Source organism: Diplotaxodon limnothrissa, linkage group LG3 (genome assembly GCF_057381915.1).
Source record: "Diplotaxodon limnothrissa isolate DT_005_m linkage group LG3, D_limnothrissa_male_GT1.1, whole genome shotgun sequence".
Taxonomy (NCBI): Eukaryota; Metazoa; Chordata; class Actinopteri; order Cichliformes; family Cichlidae; genus Diplotaxodon; species Diplotaxodon limnothrissa.
In genome coordinates, this window is record NC_140598.1 from 45466897 (window position 1) to 45478727 (window position 11831).

Genomic DNA, 11831 nt, shown 5'->3' on the forward strand with positions numbered 1-11831 from the left:
GGGATAAACAGCTGAGCCTCTGGCGCGGTAGCCTCCGTTGGGCCGAGGTGGGAGGCGTAGCCGTTGTGCCGTGGCGATGGTGGAGGTCCGGCGAATGAGGCGGCAGGTGTGTGAGCGAGGAGCGGAGCGGCGAGAGAGGGAGCGGCCGCAACGCGGCGTGAAACGTCCACTCTCCGCGGCAAATGCTCCGGTGCAGGTGAGGCAGCAGGTGGGGGAACGCGGCGTCTCCGAGGCCCGCCCAGAGCCAAGCGAGTGCCCTCGAAGACGTGCTCTCGCTCCGCGAAGAGCCGCTGTCTCTCCTTGAGTCTTTCCGCCCAAATGGAGAGCGCTGCGTCCTGCCGCTCGAAGAGGTCCGAGTCCGCTGGGTCCACATCGTGTCTTCGTGGCACGGGTCGTGTCATTCTGTCAGGATGAGGTCGTGGACGAAAGAAGGAGGACCCAAACGCTGGACTCACGGTGCAGAAATGAAGAGGATTTATTGGAGGGTGAGTGAACTAAGCAGGACAGATGGAGTGACTGGCTGGCTGAAAGACTGGAAGAATGGCTGGCTGACTAACTGAACATACAGACGGAGGGACGACATGAACATCAACATCAATGACACGACATTGGACTGGTTGAACTGAGGGACATAAATACACAGGCTGAGTGATGAGAGATTAGAACCTGGTGAGTACACAGCTGAACATAATGAACTAATGATAAATGGGAAGAGGACGGAACATAATGCACATGGACCAAGACTAACACAATAAAACAGGAAGTGGAACAGGCAGAAGATAAACAGTGAACGTGAACTGAAAATACTGGGTCACCGACCCAGGAACCCTGACAAGAATTCCAGTGTTGCTGTCAGTGTATAAGCTCAGACACTAAAAAAAAAACTGTGCCATCATATCATTGAAACAGCTCTGGCACATGAAGGCACAATTAGCAGAAAAGAGGTGAAGTGAGACTCTGTTTTGCTATTTCCTCAAAAAGAGGCTTCATTGGTGGACAGCTCAAGATCTTGAACATTGTTAGGTAGGCTGTAAAAGTAACGTTTATTTGAATGGCATAAATACCCTGCAAAGCAGGAAAGCTATGACAAGGCTGGAACTTTCCATCTCCTTTTCATTTTATGCCCTGGCCCCTAGACAGGTCATAACATGAATATAAAGATCCTCTGTTTTTCTTGTATTTCTGTTCTATGTTCACTAATTCATTCTGTGCTCATAATTCAAAGTTATATAATGTTGACAGGCTCGAAACAGAGGGACCTCCACATAGGTGTAAATACATGGCTCCTTTTGAGAAATGTGGCAGTTTTTCAGGTATCAGTTTGTTGACGAATGCAGTTTAAATGCCCCAGTTTATCCTCCTCACTCCTAAAAATGCTTATAAGTTAGTCCTATTTATTTGCACCCCAACAATTATTTAGTATACATTGTCAACACATAATTGTGAAGTAGGAATGGAGGTGATCCCTGTATGCTTCAAAAGTCATACATTATGGTACGTAAATTATTTACTTCAATTTTATTCATTGAGTTCACATTTTGATATTCACGATCAAGCAGAAAAAAAGCAAAACAACGTTGTTTATAAGGCAATAAACTTGAACACAGAGCTCATTCAAACTATCTTACTAAAGATTTTTTTAAACGCTATCAAAATGCAGTTAATAATAGGCAATGCAATGAAACTCAAATCAATTAAATTAACATGAACATACATTTTAAAATTATATCAAATTCAAGAGTGATAATAAAATTAAAGCACAAAATTCTTAAGCACATTTGAATGTTACAGAAATTGGTTTGATTTGTGTGAAGCATCATATTTAAAAGAAGCTCTGGCCTGTCATCCTAAGCAGACATACATTTACTTTTTCTTACGTTTCCGTGACCAAAAAGCCACTAAAAGTTGTGTGGTCGTCTCCCCCAACATATGTGTTTGCAGCCATGCTCACATACACTTGGTCTCCTTGCTGCAGCTGCAGGAACACAGCGTTTCCTCCATTATCAGCTCCGTCGCTTTCTGTCTTATGATCAGCTGTAAAGACCGTCAACTCATTATTCTTGAAAATACGCAGATAATGTGGGTAGCTTCTTCCACCGTGATAGAAGATGGTAAAGTAATAAACACCTGCAAGAGGTGCTGTAAAGACACCTGAAGAATAAAAGTGTCGGTCACATCAAAAAGAAAAGGAAAAAGTAAGGGAGATTTGATCATTACGTCTCATCCTTTAACTACATATAAATGTCAGATTTGTAAATTGCTGTTGAAATTTTTAATAATTAAGTTTAGTACATTTAATTTTACAATAACAATAAATATAATTTTCCAAAACTGAATTGCAAACATGTTTTTGTCTTGCACTTATATCTCTTTTACTTTGTGAAATAAAACAAATGAGCATACAGGAGGCTGTAAATCTTACCTGTGACTGGACTGTAGGCACTGCCAAAGTTTGTAATTACTTTCTTATAGTCTATAATTATGTCTGTGTTGAAGGGTCCGATGTGTGCATTGCCTCTTCCTGCTGTTGCACTGAATATTATTTTGGTTCTTTCTGTGAAAATCAAATCATAAGCATAAAATTGTTGTAAATGTAGGTTCCACACTGACTGATATTGTGACTTATCTGTAGGTTCCACACTGACTGATATTGTGACTTATCTGTAAGGACACACAGACGATCAGGTGTATCAGATTTCTTTGTATCAGCAGATAAATGTGACATTTAGCTTTTAATTTGGATAATTATTATGGTATTATTAATGAGCTTTCAGATAACATGGACATTATCCGGTCTTCAAAATGTCATTGTTTTAAGCTTTTCATCTTTAATTAGACAAACAGTGTAATTAATTTTGCATTCTAATATGACAATGTAGGGTGGTCCTACCAAATTTCCACGTTGTTAGAGAGGCATAAACTCTTTGTTTTTTACTCAGTACACGATTTCCCGATACACAATGTTTATACATTTTAATAAATCATTCCAGCTTTTTCCAATTTTTGTAAAAATAGAAACAAGGCGTGGCTCAAGATTCTTTTATTTTATTTTTTTTACAGCACTGAATTTCAGGGAGTTGATGCTCTATTGTCAGGTTTGAAAACATCAAATAAGAGCATCAACACCTTCCATCTTCCTTCCTATACTAATATTTTTGAAGATTGTTAAAGTTGAGTCAAATTAATTGTGAGTATTCAGCCACAATGAAAAAAATGCTTAACAGTTTAATCAATGAAATCTCACTTCATTTTGTTTTACCTTTGCTTTGCAGCTCCAAAATTTGGTTTTCGCTGTCTTTCAGCTTGGTTACAGCCTCCTTTAGGCAGATTTCAGTTTCCTTCAGTCTTGTTTCCATAGATTTCACTTTTTCTGTCATGGCCCCAAAGTCTTTCAGGAGGTTACACATGTCAGGATGGTATGGATTTGTTTCAGTGGTATTAGCACCACTGTGGGCCAAAGTCAAGCCACAAAACAAGAAAATAGATCGTAAAATGTTAAAATTCATTTTCCAAGTTGCTTCAGCACCACTCACTCTCCAGACTCTCTGATGATTATGATCAAACTGGCTGTTTTGATGTTGTTTAATAATAAACTGTTCTCTTGTCTGCATCTTTATATCTCTTATCTGTTTGTACCAGTTGGACTCTGCAAAGCACAATGGGGAAATTGTTTTTCTACTTCCTGACACAGAGGCTTGATTGGTGGACAGTTCAAGACCTTGAACATTGTTAGGTAGGCTGTAAAAGTAACGTTTATTTGAATGGCAGAAATAACCTGCAGAGCACAAAAGCTATGACAGGGCTTTAAGTGGTGTTTAGGAACTTTTAATCACTATAAGGTTAATCTGCTTTTTGCAACACTACAGAATTCAGCAAATCTGGTCTACATAAAATATATCACATATTATCTTATTCTCACTCTTTGGGTAATCTAGGAAGGTCAGACTCAGTTTTAGATTTATTGTTTTATGAGGTTATTTGTGTTCCTTGGAGCTCAGTTCTGTGTTGTTTGTTGTTTTGTTCGGCTAATTTACACCATTAAGCCCTGGGCCCTATTTCAGGAAGCCGGTTTAGTGCAAACTCTGAGTAAGTATACCCTGAGTTAACGAAAACTCTGGGTTTTCGGTTTCACAAAGCGAGTTTAGATTAATTCTGAGTGAGTTACTATGACGACACACTCCGTGAAGCTAACCTGCCCCCTAGCAGGTTTACTTCAACTAACCCTGACTTTCTCCGCCTCTTTGTCGGAAACCTGACTGTAGGAAGTGTCAGACATGGCGTGCTCCTTCCTTGAAGAGCCAGTAGATGTTGAAGCCCAAATTCTCCGCAGAGCTCTCCGCCGGGAGAGAGTGATTAGAGCGCGTTTGGACATTTTATCATTTCCTGATGATTTTCTGTGTGAACGTTACCGTTTTTCAGCACAATCTATAATTTATTTGAATAACATCCTCAGGCCTAATATTGCTCATGTGACACATCGCGGACATCCTCTCAGTTCTGTACATATTATTTGTATTGCACTTCGGTTTTTTGCAAACGGGAGCTTTCTGTATAATATTGGTGACGCTGAGCACGTTTCCAAGGCTACCGTCTGTCGGGCAGTCAGGAATGTTACAGTTGCACTGAAACGTCTCCTGTACTCGTTTGTGGTGTTCCCCGGTCATAGACCCACAAGATTTATCAAAGAGGGATGCCACAAAATTGCAGGTATCAGGATGAACGAAACTTAATCCATGATGTGGTGATACTTGAACTACTACTTAAATGTTACATTTATTCTCACGGTTCCCAGGCGTGATTGGCTGTATAGATGGCACTCACATTCCAATCATTGCTCCTTCAGTAAATGAAGGAGACCATGTGAACAGGAAGTCTTTCCACAGCATTAATGTACAGGTACATAGTTCCCTGTAGCATTTCAAACTAACAAATTATTTCATTATAGTAATGGATGCTAATTTGTGTTCTCTGCACTGTGAAGATCACATGTGATGCTGCCAACATTATCACAAATGTGGAAGCCAACTGCTCAGCCTCTGTGAGTGGTGGTGGTGGAGGACCCCCACCTGTTTTTCGGGCCTCCGCTTTTTTTTCTGTTGGCTATAACGGGTCACATTTGAGCATACAGAGTAAGCAAATATGTACTTGTAATGTGCTCAGATAATTTCAATAAGTGCTTACAGAGGGGAAATTAATGTAGCCTCTAACTGCAATTGATTTACATCGGACAAACAGACCAAGCACTATGGCTCATAATACAATTACACCTTACCTGTTTGGACTATATTTTTATATTTCATTTTTACTTGCTGCCAGGAACGTTTGGGGCCTGTTGGGTTGCACCTGCGCTCAAATCACGTCACAAAATAAAATGTATGAAATAAAAAAGAAAATAAAATATAATAAAATAACGTGTTAAATGGGTGGAAATCCCTAGATCAATGTTTAAATTAACACTCACGCATTGACTCTGTCGGCTATGTTTTGCCATGCATGCACCCTTTCTTTTGCAGCTGAGGCTGTGTTACTTTTTTTCCGCAAAATTTGCATGTTATCGGCATATGCTGCCATCAGAATTTCGGCCTCAAGCGCTGTAAGATACATTGACCCCGCCTTCTTTCCCTCCGTCTCCATGGTGACTCGCTTAATCTGTGCTCCACTAATCAGGGCTTTATGTATCCTCGTGCGCGCGCTTAACTTGGGGTTAAAGCAACTCCGCGTTGACTGAACTAATTGTTATCAGCCTTTCTGAAACCGAATATTCCGAGTTGGACAGTTCGGGGTTACTCAACCCTGAGTATCGTTTTTCACTCTGAGTTTTCTAAACCGGCTTCCTGACATAGGGCCCTCCTCTCAAAAACTGGCAAGGGTGTAACTCTGTCTGTGAAACTGGATTTAAGAAGTAACTGTTATAGGTCCTGTGTCTTATTAAACACCATTAATTCTGTTATCAACCCTTCACCTACCCCACACTTACCAGTGTCTCCAGCCACCTGTGAAACCTTTTTACAGTTTCTTGTTAAAGATAAGATAAGCCTTTATTAGTTCCACATGTGAGAAATGTGTTGTGTCACAGCAGAAAGTGGACAGTGCAGAGTTACAGTAGCAACAATTAAGAAAAACACTGGAATAGAACAAGAGAAAAAAGAATACCATATGTCACAACCCGGCTCAAAGGATGTGACAAGTAAGTGGGAGACCGCACACAGGCTTTTAAATGCTGTCAGATATTTTAATGAAATAAAGTAAAGAAACTCAAACACAGGTGAAATTATACAACTGTCATAACTGAACATAACCAAATGAGCATAATGAGCCCCAGATGAAGAGAGACAGAGAGACAGAGGTTCAGTCAAGGTAGCTTTATAACTGGGACTGGCCTTCTCAGGTGTGCTGTATCTATAATTGGGTCAGATGTGTGTGTTTGGTCATCTGCAAAGTCTTTGTACTGGCAGCAGTAGGAAGGAAATACCTGCAGAGTCTCTGTGCCGCAGCCTGCCACTGAAGGTGCTGCTCAGTGCTGTCAGAGTCTCCTGCATGAGGTGGGAGATGTTGTCCAACAGAGATGACAGCTTAGCCACCATTCTCCTGTCACTCACCACCTCCACTGTATCCAGAGGGCATCCTAGAACAGAGCTGGCCCTCCGGATCAGCCTGTTCAGTCTCTTCCTGTCCCCCAGCCAAGTTGCTGCCACCCCAGCAGACCACACGTTAAAACATGGCTGAGGCCACCACAGAGTCATAGAAGGTCTTCAGGAGTGGGTCCTTCACTCCAAAAGACCTGAGTCTCTGCAGCAGGTACAGGAAAGGGCTGAGTCCAGTCCAGTTTATTGTTCAGATAAACACCAAGGTACCTGTAGCTGTCCACAGCCTCAATGTCTATACCTTGGATGTTTGTGCCTGCGGAAGTCTACCACCAGCTCCTTTGTTTTTCCAGTGTTGATCTGGAGGTAATCCTACTGGCACCAGTCCACAAAGCAGAGGCGGAGCCAGACATCTGAAACACCCGGGGCTTAGCCCAAAAGGGTGGTATGCATGTGGGATTTTCTTTTCTTTTTTTTTCTTTTTTTTTTTGGGGGGGGGGGTAGAAATGACTAAAAGATTAATTGTCTCTGTTTTGAGTTTTGTTCAAAAAAGAGTGACTTCATATAGGGAAAAATATATATCACATGTGCAGGACACCTTAAACTAGTTTTTTAATTAAGCAGCAAGGCAGAACAAGGTCAGGGCTGTATCAAGACACGAGGACTAAACCCCAATTCAACCAGACCCAGAACTGATCCAGAATTAAAACAGGACTACAACAGTTCAAAATCAGGACTACTTAGGATTTAACCAAGACAGAACCACAATCAGAACTAGATGATAGTAGCACTAAAAATCATCATAGACCTGCACTATCTTCTACCAAAGTACAATATTTAGACTGAGAAAAGTTTATATAATTATTTAGCCTTGTTGTGCAAACAAGCCTGCATAACTTAATAAATACAGAATTTGAAAAATAACAAAACAAAAGTTTACTCTAAATTGATGTTGTACAGTAAAAATGTTTTATGTTTTCTCCCTAAAGTGTATGTAAATATCTGGTTACAAATGTGAATATCCTGCTGTGTACTGAAATCCCTCTTGTTTTGCATAGAAATATACTGAACAACATACAAAGCATAATATATAAGATAACATTTACCTGAGTTTTTTCTTTGAAAGAAGCCTCTAATGTCCATTCTTATATTTCAGTACATAACTGAAACCGATTTAGTCGGGGAGGGTAAAAACTGAAAATATGAAATAAACACACGTAAGCTAAGACTCTCTAAAAAAATAGCATTGTTGTTGTTCGGCTTTTCATTTCGCCATTTGTTGATTCACTTGAAGAGCAAGTAACGTAATATTGGTCAAGTGATCAGTTTGATATCAATCTTTGGTGATGCACCGTCATATTTACATTATTTGTACCGTATGAATGATTTGCTTTGGTACCTGGTCAAACTTAAGCTCTCCTTAGTATGGCTGGCTCCGTTTCTCCAACAGCGCACTCACAAGCAGCAGCTGCCCCGCCCTCTCGCTCAGTCGCTTAGTGCCTGAGCTCGGATCATACCAATATCAGGGGGGATTCACGCACAGTCGTAAATTCCCACAGTGTGCACTATGTGCTTCGAATATTGTGTGTACTTTTTGTTTTATACAGTTGTCAGCCAGGCATCTAACTATGAAAAAATTACACTCCAAAAGACCCCGGGCTTCTGACAAAACAACCCGGGCTTAAGCCCAGTAAGCCACCCCCACGCCCCGCCCCTGCCACAAAGTCTTGCGTCAGTTCTCTGTACTCCCTGTCATCCATGTCAGTGATGAGGCCGACTATTGCAGAGTCATCAGAGAACTTCGGGAGGAAGCATCATCCTCTCCAATGCCGGGTTGGTAGGCAAACTGAAGTGGGTCCAGTGATGAGCTCACCAGGGGCTGAAGCTTATGATCCTTCTGTTCCCGCGTTTTCCTCAGCTGTTTTTGATCACTTTGAGCCTGTTTCACTGTGCACTTTGGCTGAAGTAGGGCTCTCTGGAAAAGTCCAGAACTCCCATTGCAAAAAAAAATCTGTGAGTGTTCTTTGATGGCAATTTTTCATTTGACAAACAAACAAATAAATCCTGTTGTAAAAGCCAGCTTCTTCCAGCTGAGGGCCCTTGCAAAAATTAAGAACATGTTGTCATTTGCTGACTTCAAGAAAGTGATTTATCTATTAATTTCATCCTGGCTTGATTAGTGTAATAATCTTTATTTTGGTATCAGCCAGGCTCTGCTCTCTTCTTCAGCTTGTTCAGAATGAGGTTAGGGTTAGACGGCACTCGTGAATGAGACCATATTTCCCCAGTCTTGGCTCGTTCACACTGGCTTCCAGTACGTTATAGAATTGATTTTAAGATTTTATTGCTTGTTTTTAAGTCTGTAAATTGATTAGCTTCCCTATACCTCTCTGATCTTGTAACTAAAAATACTCCAAATAGAACTCTTAGGTCAGCTGATAAGTTGTTTCTGATTGTTCCTAGCAGCAAACTAAAACCCAGAGGAGACGAGGACTTTGTGATTGCTGCGCCTAAACTTGAATAGACTGCTTCTTCAAATTAGGACCTCTCCAAAACTCGACATTTGTAAATCTCATCTAGAAACACATCTTTACTCCCTAGCTTTTAATTGTGACTGTGTCTTGTTTTGTTCTTTTTGTGTGTATTTGTTTTCCTTTTTACTAAGTACAGCAGCTTGGTCGACCTGTGTTGTTGTTAAATGTGTTTATAAATAAACAGATTGATTGAAAGTGACCATCATGAGAGTATTCCAAAGTGGAGTGGATATTTTCTCTGATTTGTGTGTGGACATGAAGTATTTACTTTAATTTTCCATTCATTATACAGAACGTTCTTCTACATAACAGAAAACAACAATGGGTGGGGACATGAGAACATGAGAATGTGTTCATCAGGATGGAGATAAAACACACTAATGGCATCTAGTGGACAAATAAGATATGACAGTCTGGAAGTAATTTCTATATCATTATTATTATTAATGATAATAATTGATATTATATGTGTTATTTATATTTTAAAATCTATCTACAGATTTAAAAAAAAAATATATATATATATATATATATATATATATATATATATATATATATATATATATATATATATATATATATATATATATATATATATTTATTTGTGGTAACATCATGACAAAAAATGCACAAAATTATTTTTTTTCCTAAATGACAATTTTATTCATTTCTGTCCTTTTGATGTCATAAATATATTACACACATTATTAAATGGCATATGGTGACTCCTGAAGACCACAATATAAGAAGCCTGAGTAGCAAACAGATGGAGATGGTTACAAAAAGGATCTGTAAAACAGAGCTACAAAGAGAAGTAAACATTTTGTTGATACAGTAAGTGATGGAGAATGAACAAGACACAACAAACAAGCAGAACCCGTAATTCATCCTGTGGTATACAGTTATAGCAAACAGCATTTATAGTCAGAGCTGTGGGAAGGGAGTGCTGAAGTGTCTGTGTTTGTGTGTGTGTCTGCACAGGGGTGGAGGGGACTACCACACTCCTCTGTGCACAGCAGACAAGAATCAGCAGACAAAAAAATGTCACAGATACAGAGAGTTCAAGTATTCCCGTCTTGCAACTCTTAGGACAGCAGTCAAGACATATAATTTAAGCATATTCACACAAAGTTAACTTAATATTTTAAAGTCCTGTGTGGCTTAGTGGGTAGAGCAGCCCATCTGCTAATGGCAAGGTTGGTGGTTTGATCCATGGCTCCCCTTAAACTGTGTGTCATACATCCTGAGCCCTAAATTACCTCCTTATCCCCCAAGGCTTGAAGTATAAGAGGCAATCTGCTCAAAATGAGTAGAAAAGCACATACATACACTTATATTATTTTCTTAAGGATTAATAAAGTATTCTGATTCTGATCCATACATACACCAGTCCATGCACAACAAAGTCAAGTTCCCTGTTGCAGCCAAGGGATTAATGTCAAACTACTTCTTAAAGTTACTTTCATCTAGGTGCAAGATTTTAATGCTCCCAAAAATTGGCTAAAAGCTGATTTTGAATAATGCACAACCTCCAGCTGCTGGTGTTCAGTACGTAACATCATTTGATCATAATATGTCCTAATATTTTTTTCTTAAAGAAATAACAGGAATCGTGTTCGACGTGTTTTAACAAATTGATCTTTAGAATATGTTTTGTCATTTCTGTCTTTTGCAGGTGTTTCAACAAACCCAGACATCCTAGTTCCCAGCCTTGTTTTTGTTAGTAATTTTCTGTAATTTCATTGTTCATATTGTTTCTGTAAAATCTATACATTTCCACTGTTGTATGCATGACCTATTTTTACTTTTCAAATGTTAAAATCTAGAAAAATAGTACATAAAAGATAAAACGTTTTGATGCCTCAGTCAGAGGATTTTCATTAAGGCATGTTATAGTAAAAAATGTTGAAATTTGGCAGATGAAATGCCCGATGGGCAGGTAAGCAAACTAATACTGCATACCCAATCATACATATTGCCAACCACATTCAGTGCATGTGATTACTACTGCTTTTGCACAGCAGTGATAATCAAAGGATCGCTGTTTTTCTCATTTTGTTTCAGATGTGGACTGAAGTATGGAAGGATCTCACCACCAAACGAACACTCAGTTAATGAGTAGATGTGAGACTGAGACGTGACATCGTAAAAGGACACGAGACCTTCCTCATAATCTACAAACACCCCGACTTTCCGAGGTTTCTCTTTAACCGAAAGGCTCACGGGTGGTTTTTGTCAGGGCTGCATATTTCTGGTCTTCATAATGTACAGTAGCCCAGCAACCGTTGTCAGGATTGATTGAGAGTTTCCCCTTGTGGTTTGCATCATGTCTCGCCAGATCCAGATCCCACCTGGTCTTTTTGCTGACCTCCACCTCCCAGTATGCCCTGCCAGAGGACAGCCTGTTGAGCCCCAGGATACTTCCAAACATATTAAACCTTTGCAGAGAATCAGGATCTTTCGACATCTTTCCACCATCTCTCACTTTTTTCCCAATTATCAGAAATTTCAAGGCTTTGGTGTGCGGTATCACATAAACATTCACAGCAATGACAACAATCTCTTGAACTGAAGCTTCTCCAGGTTTGCTCAAAAAAAAAATGCTGGCACCATGAACATGCGGGCTGATCTGTGCGAGGGAGGAGGACGGTAGTGACGTGGCATTTTCAAACCATATCGTTTTATCCTTCTGCACTGAGAAGCAAAATTTCTG

General features: G+C 39.9%; 1 protein-coding gene across 1 annotated transcript; it reads right to left on the reverse strand.

The window, feature by feature from the left end:
- Window positions 1-1873: 1873 nt before the first annotated feature.
- Window positions 1874-11585, reverse strand: LOC146636087 (cerebellin-4-like). Its single transcript, XM_085350263.1, has 4 exons — window positions 11470-11585; window positions 3260-3447; window positions 2423-2554; window positions 1874-2151 (listed from the first exon to the last, which is right to left on the reverse strand). The coding sequence occupies exons 1-4, from the start codon at window positions 11583-11585 to the stop codon at window positions 1874-1876; spliced, it is 714 nt and encodes a 237-aa protein (XP_085206389.1).
- Window positions 11586-11831: the final 246 nt, after the last annotated feature.

Bases quoted from the DNA above. Each gene is read 5' to 3' on its own strand.
- LOC146636087 (XM_085350263.1), bottom strand. From the start codon at position 11,585: ATGTCGAAAGATCCTGATTCTCTGCAAAGGTTTAATATGTTTGGAAGT. The intron at 3,448-11,469 runs GTGGGATCTGGA...TTTGGCCCACAG, and splicing joins GAGGTCAGCAAAAAGACCAG to TGGTGCTAATACCACTGAAA. The intron at 2,152-2,422 runs GTAAGATTTACA...TTTATTCTTCAG, and splicing joins TGCCTACAGTCCAGTCACAG to GTGTCTTTACAGCACCTCTT.